Below are 20709 nucleotides of genomic sequence, written 5' to 3' on the forward strand. Positions count from 1 at the left end.
CTCTTCGCCTGCCTTTGTCCTGACCTGATTCATCCTCTCCTGCCTGAGTCCTGCCCACCTGCCTGTGCCTTGGGCTAGACCTGCCCCTTCATGCTGTCCATGTGCACAGCAGCAGAGCTGGGCACAATCCAGAGCCGAGGTCAGGGCTGTTTTTTGCTGAGAGCAGTGGCAGATCGCCACACTGAGGGTGGGTTCAGATGGGGCGCATAGAGGGGTCCAGGCCAGGAACTGATGCAGGAGAGTGTGCAGGGAGATGGGCCAGAATGTCCAAGTGGGGAACAAGCCATGCACATCCAGGAGTTGAGAAGTTTGGCCCCCAGCTCAGTACATAGTCTGTGAGTGACACCTGGCCCGCTCAGGCCTGGCTCTGACAGCCTGCAAGGTACAGGCTCAGTTCCCAGATGTTAGACTTAGATGACTGGTACTTGACCATTGTGCCTACATTTCCAGAGGCTTCCTTTATAATTGGACTCTGAAACCAGACCAGGGCATCCGTCCCTCACCAGTCTCCTTCCTCTTCCTGACCTTGTCTTCTAGGTATGCAGACCTCTCATGCTTTGTTCATGGCAACAACTTCTTAGGGAAGGGATCTAAAACGGAAGTGTACCTGGGCATTGCAAGACTGGAAGAGGAGACTTGCCCACTAATGTCACTGAATGACTGGATTTTCCATGCATGGTAAATATTTCTTTGTAAGAGAAATAACTGAGAGGACATAGCCTCCCAAGCACAGGGCTTACAGGGAATCAGGGAGGCTGCCAGGGATACAAGTAGAACAGCCCTCACTGTGAACCTTATGTGCATTTTATGTGCACATCCAACTGGGTTCTCCCCTTTGGCATTAGAGAACAAGCCGCTTCCCTCTAAACAAGATTCTGTGGTCCAGGGAGCTCTTCAGCCTCTGCCTGTGCTGGGCTGTTGGGAATCAGGAAGTTAGGTTTGAGAAGTAGGGAGAGGTGGCCTGGATCCAGGCCTTTCCCAACTCCCAATAACACTGCGTCTCTGTCCTGAATAAAGGAGTAGGAGGTTAAAGTTCTCTTCAGTGGCTTAACATACGTATTTTCCATCCCACCAAAAATGTATGTGAATCTTGCTTTAAATTCATGCAGAGATTTAGCCATGTAACACTGGTGTGCTACTTTATAATGCTAAAAGTCACCTCCTAAAGTTCCTACATTCCCATTTTCATATTATGGCTTTTCTTGAAACAAGGCACACCCAAGTGACGCCTGAAAAACGTTTATTACAGCTTTGTAGATAAGTTTTTAAAATTCCCAGCTCTTAAAACAGTGGTTCTCAATCTCACTGTGCATCAGAATTCTGTTCATTTTTTAAGAAATTCAGATGCCAGGACTCCACTTCATTTCTGTGAACTCAACTGTGCTATGGTGAAGTTCAGACATCTGTCTTTCAAAAGCTGCCCTGATGATTCCAGTGTGGACCAACTACTGCTCCCCAATAAGACCCCTGCCAAAAACCCCCACGCATAAATAAAATAATACAACCTAATTTGTCCTTTATCTAGGACATAAATTTCAGGAAGATAGTTTCTTAATTTACTACCACCGAAAACCAAAATGTTAAAAATGTAATCAGCAACACAATTGAAAAATGTGCAGCACTTGGCATTTTAAGTCCTGTTTGAAAGAGTCTTGATTTCCTAATGAAGTATCTTTTATCCTAACTTGGATGTTCAAAAAGCCAATCGACAAAGACTTTTTTCTTCCTTCTATAACAGGAAACTACAACAGAAATAACCTACAAGTGGTATTTTTTTTAGGCAGATATAATTAATTTGAGTTACTTTGGGATGTTTGAAGAGACAAATTGAATCACTGCTTCTTGCTGGTATGATTTAGATTTCAGTAATCATCTCACGTGATGGTCATATTTTGTAATACTTTGGTTAAAAATAGCTTTGTTGCAAAAACTCCAGCGATAAAGAAAATAAAATAGTTTCCTTTAGCTTCACCAAAGACAGACACATTTCTCTCTGAAATGTCATGACTCATGCCACATGGCTAAATAAAAGTGCATGTATAGCACTGATCTTTCCTGTTTATTGCTTTTTTAGTAGAAGCTAATTGAGGAAAACATCTGCATCCAGTTTTCCCTTTATTTTTGTAGATTCTTTTCTTCTACTCCAATGCAAAGCCTCCCTGGCCAGTCGTTTGCTCAGGCAGTGATCTGATAGATGGCTTTCAGTTTTCTCCTTTTGGGTGATGACATAAATGACTCTCCAATGAGCTATTTACAATGCCATTCTTTAACCTTGAGCTGAGTGCACACATTCTAAGGACCTGAACTCACAAGAGCTCGGCATCATGAGGGTCACACAGGCTGACTCTTCTCTCAGTTCTATAGCTCCCTCCATAACAGGCCTGTGAAGGGGCCACTGGCTTCTTTTTGAACACCTGCAGTGGCGGAGCTGGCCGCCTCGGAAGATAGCCCTTTCTACATTTGAACAGTGCACTTGTACTCAGGTTGAAGTTACCCCACTAACCCCTGCCTTCATTTTAGACAGCACAGCTCACATTGCTTGCTAGGGCTGGGAATCGGCAGATGCGTGGACTCACCGACAGCCATGGTGGGGAGTTAAGAGCATGGACTTTCTGCCTGGGTTTGAGTCCTCGTTTCCCCGCTGACCAGTTGGGTGATCTTGGACAGGGTACAGGGATCCTCCCTGAGCCTCCAGTTCCTCATCAGTGTTGGTGTGAGGATGGTGCCCGAGACAGTGCCCGGCATGGCCTGGGTACTCAGTAAATGCTTGTCATCTTTTCTTTTATTTCCTCCAACCATAGGCAGCTTTGTCTTGGGAGGTATTCTCAATTCCTGCCTGGTCAGGGATTCGTGCACACACTTTTGTGAGCACTCTCAGGAGAAAGTGGTGAGAGAGAGAAGCTGGATAGGTCAGGACAGGTCAGAAGAGAGGCCAGGCAAAGATATGATTCTGGGGAGTCTAGCTTCAACCTAATCTCCAGGGACAAAGCTTGGGAGAGTAAGTTGCACAGAGTCAGTCCCTCTTTGAGGCAAGGGTGTGGGGTTTTGCAGTCCCTCTGTGAGGCAAATTAGTCATTGGTCACAGGCCTTGAGGGGTGGGTGTAACTCCTAGATAACTTCAGGCCAGGTGGCTTCAAGGAGAAGGCTCTGGAGAAGATGCAGGTGTGAGCCATCAGCTGAAGAACCTGCAGCAGCTAGGGGAGGACCCAGCAGTCAAAGTGGTACATGAGATCCAGGGGATCTGGGCAGGACATCTGCAGTGTCTACTGTAGCCCATGGAAGAAAGCCTGTTGATGGAGCTGTCCGCAGGCTGGCCACCAGCACAGCTGAGGTTTACCTAAAATAACCTGACAATGCAAAGAGCCCCTCCATGTGGATGCAGGCCCCACCTCACAGTCCTGTCTCCTCTCGGGGCTGCCCACAGCCTGGTCCAAGACTGAGGCCAGCCACTATGACTTGGCCACCAGGTATTCACAGATGAAGGGGAAACCTCTTTATGGGAGGCAACTTGCATGTCTTAGTTTAAGTCAACAGATAGTTATCAGCATGTGTCACTGCACCAGAAACGGAAGATGCAGCAATGCATGAAACTGTGGTCACCATGCATCATGGAGCTTTACCTCAGGAAATGGACAAACAGGCAGTTATATAATGAATATAGAGTTAAATTGGTGGCATGTTCTGAAGAAAAAGAACAAGAGGCTATGGGACAGGGGCAGGGGACCCTAATTTACGTGTTAGAGGTGGTGGGGAGAGAGGAGCAGGGAAAGGCCTCTGAGTAAATGACTGTAAAGCAGAAAACGAAAGGACATGAGTGGGAATTAGCAATTTGTGAGGTGGTAGGGGGAATGGGGCCAAGAATTTTCCCAGCCATGGGAATAGCACAGCATGTGAAAAGGCTCTGGGGCAGGGAAGGTATTGGTGGCTCTGGGGAAGTGAGGAAGGCCATTGTATTAGTTTTCATGCTGCTGATAAAGACATACATGAGACTGGGAAGAAAAAGAGGTTTAATGGCCTTACAGTTCCACATGGCTGGGGAGGCCTCACAATCATGGCAGAAGGCAAGGAGGAACAAGTCACGACTTACATGGATGGTGGCAGGCAAAGAGAGAAGTACTTGTTTGGGGAACCCCTTTTTATTACCATCAGATCTTGTGAGACTTACTCACTATCAGGAGAACAGCATGGGAAAGACCTGCTCCCATGATTCAATTACCTCCCACCGGATCCTTCCAACAACACATGTTATTCAAGATGAGATTTGAGTGGGGACACAGCCAAGCCATATCCCATGCAGTGAGATGAGGGGGAAACGTCAGGCCAGGGACAGCCACAGAGAACCATTATGCACTTGGAATTTACTCTTAGTGCAGGAAGCAGTCCCTGAAAGCATGTTAACATGATCCAATTTGCATTTTTATACATAAAGACTGTTCTGGTTGCTGGAAGGGAAATGGATTTTTTGGGGGGTGGGGTTGGGAGGATCCAAGAAGAGAGGAAACTAATATTTACATACTGTGTGAAGTGACTTCACAAATACATCTTATTTACTTCTCAGGATAGACCTATTTTTTTTTTCCTTAGTATAGGCATATTCAGTTGTTCCAGCATCTTCGGTTTTTTGGTGTTTTTTTGCTTTGTTTTGTTTTTTTAATCTCTCTGAGATTAAATCTGAATCTCTCTGAATCACAGCACCTTCGTTGAAAAGACAGTTCTTTCTCCACTGAATTGCCTTTGCACACCAATTATCTACACAGGTGTACGTCTGTTTCTGGACTCTGTGCTATTCTGCTTATGCAGAGCATCTTTCTTTCTTTCTTTTCTACATAGGATCTTATTTGGTTGCCCAGGCTGGAGTGCAGTGACGCCATCACAGCTCACAGCAGCCTTGCCCTTTCAGGCTGAAGTGATCCTCCCACCTCAGCCTCCTGAGTAACTGGGACTACAGCCATGCGCCATCACGTCTGGCTAATTTTTTATTCTTTGTAGAGACAAGGACTGGTGTTGCCCAGGCTGATTTCACACTCCTAGGCTCAAGCCATCCTCCTGCCTCAGCCTCCCAAAATGCTGGGATTACAGGCATGAGCCACCATGCCTGGCTCAGAGTGTCTTGATTACTACAGCTTTATCGTCTTCAAATCAGATAATGTTAGTCCTCCAACTTTGTTCTTCTTTTCCAGTCTCTCAGGGTCCTTCACTACTTAATGTCTAATGTGTAAGAACTATTGTTCTATAGATTTTGTTGGGTGCTTGATGGTTTCAGAAGGGAAAGTCAATCTGGCCACTGTTACTTGGTTGGAAGCAGAGGTCTTTATGATAATTTCTTTGAATGCCTCTTCTCTGTCTTCTCTGTCAGCTCAGTTCTCAAATCCCTGTGATGGATTGCCTGACTCTCTTATCTAGGAATCTTAGCCTTTTGCATCTTGTATTTATCTCCTTTCGCTTTTGCTTTGTGTATGTGTGTGTGTGACCTCTGAGAGACTTTCTAAAGGTTTCTCTTAATTCATTGGTTCAGTTTTTAGCAGTATCACTGTTTATTGCCTCCATTTGGGTGTTCATTTCTGAAATCATGTTTTTCATCTAAAAGCAATCTTTCTTGGTACCAGGTTATTTTCTTTTTATTTATAAAAGGTTTTCTCAAATATCGCTGAGACTTAGTATTTCAACATATTGTGTTCTTTCCAATTCTTTGCGTCTTAATCTGTTTACTGCTGCTATAACGGAATACCACAGACTGATTAATTTCTAATGAACAGAAACTTACTTGGCTCACAGTTCTGGAAGCAGGGAAGTCCAGGACCATGGCTCTGACATCTGGCAGGGGCCCTTGTGCTGTGTCATCCCATGGTGGAAGGCAAAAGACTGAGAGAGCAAAAGCAAGAGAGAATGAGAAAGAGAGCAGGAAAGCAAGAAGGGCCAAGCTTGCTTTTATAACAAACCCATCCCTGAAATAGTGACATTAAACTCCTTAGGAGGGCTCTGCCTTCCTGAGCTCTTATGACTTGATCACCTCTTAAAGGTCTCACCTCTCAACACTCTTGCATTGGGGATTAAGTTTCCAACACATGAGCTTTGGAGGACACATTCAAACCAAAGCAAGTGGCGGGGTGTGGGGGATTTGCTCTGATTTTTCCTGCAAGATAGCTGTGTACAGCTATCTGGGAGCTGCAGCTGAGGCAACCCTGTGCCTTAGTCACCATCATCTGAAGTTAGTAGGGCCATGCCCACTCCTTTACATGATATGCTGCCCTTCAGAAGCAGGCTGCGGCAGCCTTTCTTCCTCTTTATGTGGTAGGTTGTTTGCTTTAAGTCAGGGTGATATGAGGGCTCTGCCTCTGGCCTCACTGTGATTATACCCTATGCCATTGGTCTTCTGCTTCCTGATTTCCTGTTCTCCCTCTCCTGCTTGGAATTTGGAAACTTCTAGTAGGGAACTCTTTCACTTCCTTCCCAGGCAGGTTGTTTCCTCATATTTGTTGAACCATGGTGATATAGTTGGAATAGCTGTCCCCTCCAAATCTCATGTTGAGATTTGATCCCCAATGTTGGAGGTGGGGCCTGGTGGGAGATATTTGGATCATGAGGGCAGATCCCTCACTAATGGCCTGGTGCCCTCCCTGTCTAAATGAGTAAGTTCTCACTCTTTTAGTTCACCTGAGAGCTGTTTGTTTAAAAGAGCATGGCACCCCTCCTCCTCTCTCTGACTTGCTCCTTTTCTTGCCATGTGATACTCCTGCTCCCTCTTTGCTTTCTGCCATGATGCTTCCGGGAGTCCTCACCAGAAGCAAATGCTGGCGCCATGCTTCTTATACAGCTTGCAGAACCATGAACCAAATATACTTCTTTTCTTTGCAAATTACGCAGCCTCGGGTATTCCTTTATAGCAACACAAAATGAACTAAGACACATGAGCTGCTCATACTCATTTCCAGACCATCCCAGGTGTGTTGTGCTGTTTTTTGCAGAAGTATTTCAATGTCTCCCTATTTTAAGGCCGCTTCTACTGTTTTTCTTCATGAGTGCAGATTTTTCCTGCTAGTTTTGTATTTTTAAAATCATTTCATTAGCAAACTGCGAAGGAGGGAAGGCACGACTTGAAATTGCCTTCTCAAACTCCATGTCAGCCTGGTGTCCTGGCATATGCTGAGCTGCCTTTCCATAGCCAAGGAGGGTTAATCATTTACTATTAAAGTTAAACCCGTCAGGCTTGCATTTCTGGCATTTTTGTAGCATGATACCCCAAGAGGAATGTATTTCTTTAAATCACACTTCAGCGTATTCTAAACAGGATGAAGAATTTGTACTTTTGTCTACAGATTAAATAGCAGAAGAGGTGCCGGCCATGGGGGGACCGTGGGGTGATGATTTTATAGTGAATAGCAGAGCAGCAGGCCACAGCAGGCGGTGCCCTGTGATCCCACATCATGTTGAGAATGCGAATGCAGAAGAAGCTGTAAAGTTCTGGGGCTTTTCAGAGAGCTGCAAGAGCCCAGTTGTCGAGGTGGGAGAGGTGGTATGGCCTGTCATTCACGTTGGAGTTCTCTGCCCCTTGGTATGGACTGACCCCAAATGTGCCAGTCTTGGTCTTTTCATTGCTCATGAGATGATGATTTCTTGGATGTTCTCTGCAGAGTTTTGCTGCCCTCCTTGTGCCATCCTGCTGCCTGCTGCTTGCTTAGTTAGTGTCTCATTAGCACCTTCCCCAGATGGTACGGTGGAGGGACAAACAGATTGACATGCAAGCAGACTGCTTGGCAGAAAGGCTCTTCTGAGTGTCTGCAGGGCCTATTAGTCGCAATGCTAAGTCCCTTTTGCCAGACCTAATCAGGCACCCCCACCCCTGTGAGCCTTTTTTTGTCTCTTTATTCCATGGCCACAGATTCTACTCCTGAGTTCTAACCCAAACCCCAGCCGCCGTCTTCCTTGCTCAGGAGGGCAAGAGGGCCCAGAGGGGGATAGTTCCCAGAAACCTATTCTTACTATCTGAAAACAGTTTCCCTCTTCGGGTCAGGAGGAGCCCATTCTGCTCAGTGAACATTATTGTTGCTGCCAACCCTCCCTCCTTCCCAGTACACTCTTTGTGTACACGGGAGCTCTCCCCACATGGCTGGACACTCGGGCTCCAAGTTGGGGTGTCTCTCTTTCCCTGAATGTTGGCTATGAATGCTAATCTTGCAAGATTTTGCTCCTAAAATCTAAATTATTGATGTTCATATATTTAAACTGCAAATCATATGAATTTTTCTAAGCAGTTTCGGGAGGTAGAAGTTTTACTTTTAGAATGGAATGAAGCCTTTGCAAAGCATGCTCAGTATTCATTGCTAGCAGCATGAAGGGCTGGATGGGTTTGTCAGAAGCACATTTCTCAAGTCTCTGGCTTTCCTGCCTGTGTAACAGGTAGCAGAATCATTTTGAGAGCTTGACTCCTCTGTTTGCTTCTGCTCATGCCTTCCTGGGGCTCTGTGCCCTGGGGTTGGGCCCCAGCCCACCTCTCCAGCCCCTCTCCCTGTAGAGCTCCAGCCAAACAGGACTTTGTCCTATTCTCAGACCCTTCCCTCCACTTTCCCCACATCTTGCTCTGAGCCCTTTACCTGGGGCATCCTATCCCTTGCAGCTCCATCTCTCTGAGGCTCCTTTAGCACCTCCTCTGGGAGGAAGCTTTCCCTGACCCAGTCTGCTCTCTCCGACATGAAGCACTCTCTCTGTCTGCTCTGTGCTGCCTTTGCAGTTTGTACAGACATCTCCTCGAGTGCCAACTGAGTTGGTTTCATAGTTAAGTAGGAATGGTGTCTGGCTTCCCCTACTCTGTGAGATACTTTGCTTAGTACTGCAGCTTGCACTTTGTAATTTCTGTTGGATGGAGTCAGTTTACAGATTCTTGCTCTCTACCCAGCCTCTACACATTTGTGAGCTTTCATGCACCCTCTCTTGACAATATTATTTTGGAAAAAAAAAATCCATTGCACTGTGACTTATTCCCATGCCAAGGAGTGGGACGGGGCTGTCTTTTATAGTCCAATAGTCCATTCCTGTGTGAATTCACCACATGCCCAGCACCGTTCTCCCTGTTCCCAGCTTGAGCTGTGAGCATCTTGTGTGAAATGGGAGAACTTGCTCAGCACTTGTCTGGGTGGGTAGAGTTTAACACAGCCTGTAACTCCAGCTGGTAAGGACGCTGTACTTGGTCGCTGCTGTGAAACCATGTGTCCTTTCTTAAAAACCTCTTCAGGCTCAAGTGCCATAAAGTTCTGAATAAGTAGTGGATAAATAGTTCTGAACTTGCCAGTGGAATACATGTCGGCTGCCATTCGTTGGCTGTCACCAGCCTTTCCCTGCCTGGATAACGATATAGAACCAGGTAAGAGGAGATGTATTAGTTGAAAAGTGGCCCAGGTTACTACGGGAGGACCTGTGTTTATAGCCTCCTAGTTGTTGAGAAGATGTCAGGAGCTTGGCTTCTGGAAGTTGCTCAGGATTCCTACTGCCAAAGGAAAATGCTTTGTTAGGCTCGAGGGGTGGAGTTACTTGTAGAGAAAAGCCTTAGTTCTAAATCCTCAAGGATTCTTTGGAAAACAGGAAAAGAGAGACACATGGGCATCCATAGGAGCCTGTAAGGAGTTGTAATTGGGCCGCTGTGCAGTCATGACAGCTTAGCCTCCCCAGTGGGTGGTTGTGATTCAGGACAGAGCCGTTGGACACCAGTGTATGTATGCGAGGCACCCTGGACTAGGGGACACAGAGATATTCGACCCCTGGACAGCTGCTTTCACAAAGTTTGTAATCCAGGAAGGGAGGCAAGCTGTCTGCCTAAGTGTCAATAATGTTGGGGACCATGGTGGGCAGTATACTAAAAGGATCCCTAAGGTTTCCATCCCCTGGTTATTCAATCAAACACTAATCTAAGTATGGCTGCAAAGGGATTTTACCTATGTAGTTAAAGTCCCAAGTCAGTTGATCATTAAATACAGAGATTATCCAGGTAGGCATGACCCAAACAAGTAAGCCATTTAAAAGGAGAAAATTTTATCTGACTCATAACAGATTGGAAAGTCAGAAAGATTTGAAGCACAAAAAGGATTTGATAGGCCATAGACCTTTGCTGGCTTTGAAGTTGGAGGGGCCATGAGCCAAGATCTGTGAGTAGCCTCCTAACATGGCACCTGGCCAATAGCCAGCAAGGGCATGAGCACCTGACCTGACAGCTGCAAGGATCTGCCAACAACTGGAATGATCTCAGAAGTGGATTCTTCTGCAGGGCCTCTAAGTAATAGCCCGGCCCAGACAACACGTTGATCTTGTCCTTATGAGGCCTTCAGCAGAGAACCTGGTCAATTGTGAGGTAATAAATGGGTGCTGTTTTAAGCTGCTGAGTTGCTACATGGCCATAGAAACTAATATAGGTACCATACTGTTGAGGGCAGTAGCATTCCCTGTGCTGCAGGAGAGCTGAGAAGCTCATGGCCTGTCATGACCATTAAATGGCTGGATATAGATTTGAAATGGTAGAGCGGTGTTGCAGAGGAGATAATTATAAGTATATTCTTCCTGAGGAAAACACTTTACTCAGCATGTGAGGAAGAAAGGCCTTCTCTCTAGAGCAAGAATTTAATGTGAGAGAAGGGGAAAGGGAAGGACTTTCTAATACACTTCATGTTGTGATTCCACCTTGATGTTAGTCTCCAAGTGTTTGCAACAAGCTGAACATCTTCATGTGGCTCCTACTGTGTTCCTAGTGCCGTGGTGGCCCTGGTGAAGTTCAGGCCAGAACAGGATTAGGTACAGCCAGCTGCACCACCGGGGGCCCTCAGAAAGCATTTCTTTGGAAGAATGGAGCTTTCTGACTCTACCTGAGGGTTAACTCCCTGTTATTAAACTGGAACGAGTTCTACCCTGAGTGGCCAGCCATCTCCAGTTGCACTCCCTCCTTCCTGCCTGGAAGCACTGATGGCACACCATTCTTTTCTGAGGGGCTATTGGAGCGTTGCCCCCTACCCATAAAGACACAATGTAGACCTATCTAGGAGGAGAGAAGAGCTTGAGTGACAGGCAGGGGGGCTACGTGGCCTTAAATGTAACTTTCTCACCCTCCAGGGTGTGAGATTCATCTCTCACTCATGATTCCCTCTTTGCTACCACTTTAAAAACAGCGACCATATTGCATAAAGGTGATGGTCCAAATCCACGCACTGGGAGAGTGAAAAGAGGCTGTGCTGATGACCATGCTGGAACAACAGGAACAAGCCAGGCTGTCCCAGGCAAAGCTGGAAAGTGTGGTCACTGCAACTAGGGCTGCCATTAGGGGACCTGTACCTCCTATAACTCCACCAAATATGGATGCAAACCCATTCCCCTGAGTCTCCCAGGAATGGCTGAGACAGGCTGGAATGATCCGAAGTTCTCTACTAAACCAAAAGGAAAAATTGAAGAGGAATAAAGAAATACACAGATAAGAACTACAAAAAAAAATAAAAATAAAAAGGCTTATGTTCCCAGTCTGGGTTTCTGATCCTGAAACAGCCACAAGCTGGCCACAGTCCCTGCAGATGGCTGACCTCCTGCCCCCTCACTGCCCATCTGCTTCTGTTTGGTGGCTGCTGTCTTATTTTCTGCTTTGGGGAGTGGTCTCCAGACTTCCCAGAGCAGTTGTACTGTGAAAAGTAGTACAGGCTCTGCATTAAGTCGCGCTGCCCTCTTCAAATCCTGACTCCGCAGTTCTCAGCTGTGAGACAACGGTGGCTGGTTACTTAGTGTCTCTGGGCTTCAGTTTCTTTGTGGGACAAATACAGCCTAGCAGGGGCTACCGAGGAGGGGGCATTGCCCACTGTGCAGGCAGTAGGAGCTGCATTGTCCACAGAGTATTTAAAAACAGTAACAGAACCTCCTAAAAGTTAATCTGCTTTTTATTATCATCATGCCTCAGCAATTCTTGACATATCAATGATCAAATATTTCTCCCCTCTGAAATGAACTGCCCCTAAGGCGCTTCTCCTTGCTGAGCCTTGGTGTGCAACCACTGTGACCCACTTCCTAGGGTTGTGTCATGTAACACATGTGAAACGTTTCAGAATACCTAGCCCTTAGTAGAGTGCTCAGTGAGTAAAGAGTTAATTCCCTTGTCCTTCCTCTTCTGTCAAAGGCCACAGGACATTGTATTAACCTGAACTATTTGGTTGCAGGGAACAGAACCAAGTGTTAAAGACTTGAACAGTGGGAGAAACTTTTCACTGTTTTATGTTTTTACGACTTTCTTGGAGTCAGTTTTGTTCTCCTAGACCCAATTGTCCTTGAAGCTGAATCACTGCCATTGAAAGAGCCATGCTCAGGTACTCAAAGATAAAAGAGGGGGAAAGGTGGCAAAGATCACATTTTGCCTATAGAGGACTCTGATTGGCCAGGTTGGATTCTATCCTAGTTTTGGGACAAATCACTATAGATGGAGGGTGGGTGACTTACTATGATTGGCCCAGGGTGTGTCAGGTACTTAGTTCTCAACCAATCACCATGGCGAGGGAGATGGGATCTTGTAAGATGGCAGCTCTTTTTTTGACTTTCATAATGAAGGATTAGTATGAGAGCTATTTCTCAAGAAAGCATTGTGGTAGAGGAGGTAATGCGTAAATAGAGTAAGAGATGTCCTATGCAACTCTACTGCCCATTCAGAGCTCCCTCTTCTAGGTTGGGAAGAAAATGGTTTGGCTGCAGCCAGTGAATTGATGTATTTGTGCCCTCAGCCACTTATAAACACCTGCCAGAGAGAATGAAGTCTAAGGAAAATGCACCCACCTTTAGTAGTAGAGGGCCCATTCTCTTCCAGGCTCACTGACACAGCTCTGGGCTCCAGAGTTTGTTCAGGAGCAGTCCTCAGGCACACTGGTTGGATCCCTGTCCTGTGGCCTGGTGTTTTTTCCTGTGTGCACAGCTGCTGTAATAGCTGGGGTCAACCTTTAGAGAATGAGAACACACTGTCACTGGAACAGTAACCAAAGCATCGTCCAGTTCTGGGCCCCCATTTCAGGGGGACACATTTTTGGAACCACATCAAATATTGTCCTTCATGGGGCCATCGTTTTGCTTTGCTTTTGTTCCTAATTATTCTCTCTTGTTTTCCTCCTTTACTATCTCACTGTTCCTCCTTTTTGAACCAAGATAAGATGTTTCCAGTTTTCTTAAGGATTCTTTTGATGAAATAATTCTAATTTATATTTGTATTTCTCTTGTAGCCTGGGGAGAATTTTTATGTGCACAAAGCCTTCTTTTGTGATCTTATCCAAGACAAACTTCAGATTCTTCTTTTTTAAAAAGTTACTACTGACCAAAATAATACTTACAAATCAGCTTACTACAAACAATTACAGAAGGGCCCTCTGCCCGTCAAAAAAGATGCTCTGTTCTAGAATCTTTATGGTCTTCTGAAGCAGGAGTCAGAGAATGCTTTTTTGTGAAGGGACACATAGTAAATATTTAGGATTTGTGGGCCATGTTGTGTTTGTTACAACCCCCCGGTCTGCCATGGTATATGAAAGTAGCCATAGACAATAAATAAATGAGTGGGCATGGCTGTTTTCCAATAAAACTTTATTTACAAAAACAAGTGGTGGACCAGATTTGGGCTGCAGGAAGTACTTCGCTGACTCATGTTATAAAGCATTTTATGTTTTTCAACTGTCTTAGAAAAATCACAGTAAAAAAACTTTGAGGTGAGGTGGGTCATAATTCTTATTTCTCTTTTCATGGAGTAGAAAAACTGAGACTCAGTAAAGGTATTGACAGCATAGTTCCCTATGAGCTTTAGAGGTAGACTGGGGTTTGATATTAACAGTCTTAAAAATATTCTCCTTATTTGATGCAGGAATGTCATATTTGGAAATCCGTCCTAAGATAGTTTGGATTTTTGTTTGTATGTACATGTTCACCACAGCACCCTTGGTGCTATGGTGGAAAAAACCTAGAAAAACCTAAATGTCTAATAGTAAATTCACTACTCAAAATAATATTAAAAGAGCCTTTAAAATGAGATTTGTGATGAAATTCTTGAGTTTATGCTAAGTGACATGAAGTAGAAAAATATATACCATGAGGCCTCAGCTAATTAAAATAAAGAGCAGGCAAGCATAGAAAAAGATTGACCAGAAACGCACCTAAATGTGAATAGTGTTTTTCTCTGGAGAAGATTATCTGGGATTTTTACTTAGTGAGAGTGTTCGTGTGCGTGATTTTTCTAAAATGACCATGTTAGTTTTAGAATAAAAATTAAGGAGAAAAACAAAAATAGCAAGTTATTCAATCTTGTAGCCTGAGGCCGTGCTCTGTGCATTATTCCGGGGTGGTCTGAATGCCTTCTCTTCCTCCAGCAGCCAGAAGGCAGGGGCTAGCTCCTGGTCTCAGGAGACCCTCCCTTCCTGCGGCTCTCTGTGCTGGGAGCCTGCCAATCACTTGTAGTCTGATTCTCTAAGGGGGTTTGTTGAGCTCTAGTGTGTAGGTCTTCAAATCTGTACATAACCCTTCAAAGTAGGAATGCCTGATTCCATTTTCCAGTCAAAGAAACTGAGGCTCCGAGAAATGAAGTGACCTGTGCAAACTCTCGCAACCAGCATACGGAGGAGCCATGTCTTACATCCTTGCTGCCTTTTTCATTTGAAATAGCGTAATTACTAATTTATCAGCTCACTAATAGTTCTCCTTTGTACATCAAACCCAGAACAATATCTGCTTCCACAGCTTCTGGTTGTGTTGGAAGATTTCTGGGGCCTCTTACAAAGCCAGCCGTTGTGCAACTTGAGCCCAAGTGCTCTAACAACTGGGTCCCCGAGCCACAGAGAAGCTCATCACTCTGTACCAAAAGGAGGATGCTGATAGGATGTCAAGAATTCCGACACTAGATTCTCCCTGAATTCAAAGAATGGGGAAAGTGAGAGGACCAGAGTGAGAAAATTAACTGTGGTCCTGGGGGCTGTTTGATTGTATCATTTCAGATGGAGCAGTTATAGGTGCCCACAAGTTCCCCGATGTGGCAGTGGGCGTGGCTGGCTGCCCTGGACAGGAGGAAAGCGTGCTCAGAATTGAGGAGGACACGTCCTGAGAGGGGAATGTTAGGTGGGCCTTCCACATGGATGCTGAAACCATGTAGGGTGATAGCAGGTCTTGGGGTAAAGAGAAAGGCTGTAGGTGCTGTGCAGAAAGTCTAAAATGAAGGAGGAGGAGTGACCCAGAGGTGGGAAGACAAGAGAAACAAAGGAGGTATAGTAGGTGGACGAGGTGGTTGTCATGAGTCTGGAAGGAGCATGTCACGCAGGAGTCAGGTTTGGAAGGGCTTCGGGGACTGAGGAAGACAGCAAGACTATCTTTGACCCCATGCCATGTGGGACATGGGAGCCTGAGTCTTCTCTCCAGAGGGCAGGCTCCAGAGGGCACCCTCCAGAGGGCAGGCTTGTCTCTACTGAGGCAGAGAGTTGAGTTGATTTCAGGGAGTGTCTGTAAGGAGCTGAGTACACAGGAGTTGTCTTACTTCCAAGTGGGTATTCTGGAGGGCACCCGGCGGGGGATTAGGAGGGAAAGGAGCAGGGGGCTTGGATCAAGGGTGAAGAGTACACATAGGAGAGGTGACCAGGGTGGCTGGTTGTTTAGGCACTGGCTAAGGAAAACAGAATGGAATGCATCATGGGACCAGCCCAGAGACAGGATTACAAAAGAACAAGAGTCCTTCAGACCAGTGGATGAGGCTGTGGAGCAGGGATTCTAGAAGGAGCCAGCCTTGGCTGGATGGATTGTGCCTCTAGGGATCTGCTGGGAGTCAGCCCGAGGAATCCAGGCCTATGGCTCTAAGCAGAACCCGGGCTTCTGTGGGTCAAGAATGAAGATTAGATTAGGAGCAGTGTAATTGGCAGCGACATCTGTTTGCCTCTCTACTGGGAGCCCGTAGTAAGCAAACGCAGCACCCAAGTCTCCTGTGGGATGGAGGCTGACTGCCATCCCATGACACCAGGATTCACGGCCCAGTGCTGGGGCGGTGGCCACCTGCCTCTGTACATCTCAACTGCTATTACCCTTGTGAAAAATCCAGTTTACACACAACCTCTCAGGAACACACCTACGGTATGAAGTCAGGTGTGCTTTCATTCCAGAGGAGCCTGAGGAGCAGCTTCATTGTGTCCGAGGAAACCGGAGAAGCACACGGAGAAATAAACGTTGAAGCCATTGTCTCTCAAGGTCGTGACAGCAGATCATGGAAATGTGTTTTTTCATTTCCTCATGTTCCACTGCTCATGTGCTACGCAGCTGCGATTTATTTTCAGAGCACACTTTGGAATCTGCCAGACCCCCATGCTGGCCTGCTTCACAGCTGAAACCATTTGCCATTTGGTAGATGATAAAGCAAGTGACAATTTACACTAACATGGCCGTAAAAAGACGCCGTCTGTGAAGGAGACAGACAGGTGTCAAACCTGGGGCAGCAGACAGCGCAGAATCAGCAGACGCCCAGGGCCTCCCCCGCACCGGCCGCGCCAGAGCTCTCAGCACACTGAGTCGGACAGTTCCACTGAGTAGAATTCTGGTCTACACATCCTGCTTAAAGATGTACGTACCAGTAGTCAGCATGATGGTGATTGCTGGGTCTTTGTAGAGCGTCATGCAGTCTGCAGAGCCCTGGTCCATGTGGAAAGGGAAAGCTGCAAGTGTTGAGGGGAGCAAGCTGACCAGGCACAGTTCTAGACCATGCGTGCAGGATAGTTCTAACACAGCATGACAGAGTCGGCCCAAGGAGAGCACAGCATGCTGCGGAGTGCAGCGAGGAAGATGACCACCCTCTCTTGCATGCGTTTTCACTCCCCCACACCTTCCTCCATTTGCAGCAGTGGGACCCAGGCTTGGGGAGGGTGTCTTCTTCAAGGCCCTTTTGATTTCAAATGATAGAAACCTTTTGAAACGCTGTCTGCTGCAAAGCCGCAGCTCTCCCATCCCTTTCTAACTCTTCCTGGCTTTATTCTTCTTAGCTGTTATCTCAGTGTGACAATCTGTTCTGTTTGAGTGTATTCTCATCTACTTTAGTCTGTTCTCTTTGTTGTTGTTGTCCTCTCTCTCATCCTCTAGGATATAATGGCCTTTGCCTGTTTAATTCTTTGTGCTTACATTAGTGTCACTCACATATTGTCCGGGCTAAATGAATATTTGTGAAATGATGACTGAGAAGACACCCTGGGTAAGTTGTGATAAAAAGTAGAAGTCAGCTAAGCACAGTGGCTCACGCCTGTAGTCCCAGCACTTTGGGAGGCTGAGGCAAGAAGAATGATTCAGCCCAGAGTTCAAGACCTGACTGAGCAACATAGCGAGTCCTCGTCTCCACAAAAAATAAAAAAATAAGCTGGACATGGGGGCACACATCTGTAGTCCCAGCTACTTGGGGGGCTGAGGTGGGAGGATTGCTTGAGCCTCAGAGGTCAAGGCTGCAGTGAGCCGAGATTCCACCACTGCACTCCAGCCTGGGCTACAGAACAAGACCCTGTCTCAAAGAAAAAAAAAAGGAAATCAGGCAAAGGGAAGGGGATTGCTCAGGGAGGGGAAGTGGCTGGGAAGGGCCAGGGGTGAGATAGGAGAGAATGGCACACTGGGGAGTTGCGAGACCTTCTGGCCAGCAGTGGAGGCCTGTGTGGAGTGGTGGGATGGTGTAGGGCGAGGAGGGAGTGTGAGAGGAGGGCAGGGGCCGGACCTCGGAGGCCTTTAATACTGGGCTGCGGGACTTGGATTTTCCTGGCAACTAAGAGTGGAGAATATAAAAGGCTCTCAAGGAGGAGTGTGACGTGGTCATTTGGTCTAAGCCTGCCAGGAAACACATTTGTTGCTTGCCTCCTGTGTGCGTATCACTTTTATGTATGTTGTGTCACAATAATCTTGAAAGCAAGATCTTGCTCTTTAATTTTGCAATAGAGAAAACCATGGACCAGCGAGGCTGAGTGACTGGGGTCACATAAATGATAGAGCCATGATTGTTTTTGTGTTTTAAATAAAGAATTCTGGTAGCAATGCAGAGGCTGGAATGAAGGGGACAAGACCAGAGGAAGGGATGACTGCCCTTTTGCAGCCATCCATCCAGAAATGCAGTGAGGGGGACAGATCTAAGGTGGTAGCAGTGCAGAGGCAGGAAGTACACAGGCCAAAGATACACAGGAAGTAGAATTGACAGAATATTGGTGACTGATCAAATGTTGGAGTTTTTCATATTCATTATTTAATAAGCATTTATAGAGCCAAGCATAGTTGTAGTTGCTTTGTAATATTAATTCATTTAATGCTCACAAAAACTATCTAAAGGAAGTACTATTATTATCTTCATTTTTACCAATGAAGAAGCTGAAGCACAGAGGTGTTAGGTAGCTTGCCCAGGGTCACACAGTGAGCTAAGGAGGCAGGACTTAAAGCTAGGTAGCTCAGCTCCAGAGTCTATGCTCTTGCCTACTAGATTTCTAGTTTGAGCAACTGGGTAGTGGTGGTGCCAATGACAAGGATGGGGGACTGTGGAGAAAGGCCAGCTTTGGACAGGAAGAGAATTTGCTTTTGGACCTGAGGAATGTAAGATGTCACTGAGATACCCAAGAGACAGTTGGACATGTAGGAGCTTCCAAGAGAGGTCTGTGTTAAAGAAAAAATGATTCCCAACATTTATTAAAAACTATAAAGAAGACTCCATTGGAGGGGTGCCATGGCAAGAGGTGCAGGCACCACTGCACTGTGGTCTTGCAGGCTAGGAGAGAGTGGACCCAATTCCAACAAGGATAAGTGAGGGTTTATAAGCAAGAAGCAAGGTGGCGGCAGGGGGCAGTGGGTGAAGAATCACTAAGAGGAAACATCAGGGGTCGGGAGATTCCCGTTAGACTCAATCAACAGAATCCTTGCTAACGACAGTGCAGGGTGGTAGATATCAAAGGTGTCAGATACCAAGGGTGGGGAATTCTCACCAAACTAAGTTAGAATTCTTGCTCAAATTGGGTTCTGCAAGGACAGAGAGGGAAGCTCAAGGTCAGGCCTAGACAGGCAGAAGACTCAGAGGGGGCTGACTGGAGTTTCAGTCAAAGGCGGGAGGCTTTATCAGCTGGAGACGGGCATCTTGATGTCCTCAGTATGTAAGAGGTGGTGGAGCTGAACGTCTCCAAGGGTGCCTGGGAGAGAGTGAGAGAGAGAAGGCCAAGGCCCAGCCCTGGGAATGCCAACATGGAGTGGGGAGGAGCTGGACTGAGGAAAAGGGGCTGCCCCCAGGACAGGCTGGAGAAGGTAGTGTTCTAGGGCAAGAGTGTTCCAAGGGACTGGCCAAGGATAAGGACAAGGTGGAGAGGGGCTGAAGAGTGTGTATTAAATTGGGCCACATAGAGAGTCCTTGTGGCCTGGGCTGGAGCAGCTGCCCTGGAGCTGTAGTGGGTGGAGGCCCAATACAGTGGGTACAGTGGGCTGGGCATCAAGAGGGGGCAGTGAGTGTGGACAGAACCCTCCAACTGCAGATGCAGAGAGAGAGGATAAGAGCTTCAGGGCCAGAGAAGGTCTTTTGCTTGTTTGTTTTCTGCTAAGGTGGAAGATATTTGGTGGTGTTTAAATACTGGAGGAAGTAGACAGTAGGGAGAGGAGAGGATAGAAATAGCCATGTGGGAGGAGGTCAGTTGATGGCCCAGAACCCCATGGGGGGTGGGAGAAGAAATACGCTGAGGTAAGAGCAAGGTGGGGGATGGATGCAGAATAGTGGGAGGGACAGAGATGTGTGTGCAGGAGGTGTGGGAGAGGAACTTGGAGATAATGTCTGGGTTTCTGACTTAGATTTCCATGTGGATGGCAGTGCCCTTGCTGATGTTTAGGGAGGGTTTGGGGAGGAGTGGGTGAAGCTGCTTTTGAGGTTCATAGTCAGCTGCTGATGGTATGGCCCTGGGGCTAAGGAAATGAAGGGGTTGATGCTAGAGGTGTAGATGTAGGGTCATTAGCATCCAAAGGTGACTGTCAAAACCTAGGTGTGGATAAAACTGCGTAGGGGACATGTACAGTGAGAAGAGAAGAAGGCTGAGGCTGGAGCCTTCAGGGAGAAAGGAGCAGAGAGGAGAGGAATCGGGAGCGCTGTGTCTGAAGCCAGGGGAGGGCAGATACTTGAGAAGAGAGCAGTGCGCAGTCGCATAAAGCCCAGCAAAGCAGTTGGATCAAACAAAGGAAAAACGTGTTTTGGATTTAGCAGTAAGGAAGTTGGTGACCTTGGCAAATGCCTTTTCCATGGAGTGGTGAGGGAGAGAGCCAAATTGGAGTGACTGCAGGCGATGGAATCCAACAAATCAGAGGCAGCAAGTGTAGATGGCTCTGAAGAAAGTAAAGCATTTTGAATTGTATGGATTTCATCACTATGTGAGTTTCTTGCCAAAGAATGTTGGGAATTCCAAGACACAAACAATTTGCACAGCCACACTTGTCCTCATTTGGCAGAGCATTTGGAGAAAGCGCCCCCCAAACTGCCTCCTCTGTCTCCCAACCGAAGGCTCATGTACATGTCCTTCTCTGTCTCTCTTAGGCCGGATCTTGGACCTGAAGACTGGGACGGTCAAGAAAGAAGGGCAGCAGTCATCCATGAGGATGTGCATGGGCTCGCGGCGGTCTTTCATCTGCAGGATGAGGTCTGTTTGGGGGAGCAGCAGGCCGTCACGGTGGTTGCTCCTTTCTCTGTCACTGTTAAGAGCCTTGACCAGCTCT

The 20709-nt window shown here is 46.7% G+C and overlaps 1 protein-coding gene across 5 annotated transcripts in view; it reads left to right on the top strand.

The window, feature by feature from the left end:
• Positions 1–20709, top strand: part of ARNT2 (aryl hydrocarbon receptor nuclear translocator 2) — a 199714-nt gene that overhangs the window by 86596 nt on the left and 92409 nt on the right. For all 5 annotated transcript variants that reach the window (XM_050799957.1, XM_050799961.1, XM_050799959.1 and 2 more), the window contains exon 6: positions 20531–20633. In XM_050799957.1, coding sequence (XP_050655914.1) covers positions 20531–20633 — 103 coding nt within the window. The remainder of the gene's footprint in view (positions 1–20530; positions 20634–20709) is intronic.

Source organism: Macaca thibetana, chromosome 7 (assembly GCF_024542745.1).
Source record: "Macaca thibetana thibetana isolate TM-01 chromosome 7, ASM2454274v1, whole genome shotgun sequence".
NCBI lineage: Eukaryota > Metazoa > Chordata > Mammalia > Primates > Cercopithecidae > Macaca > Macaca thibetana.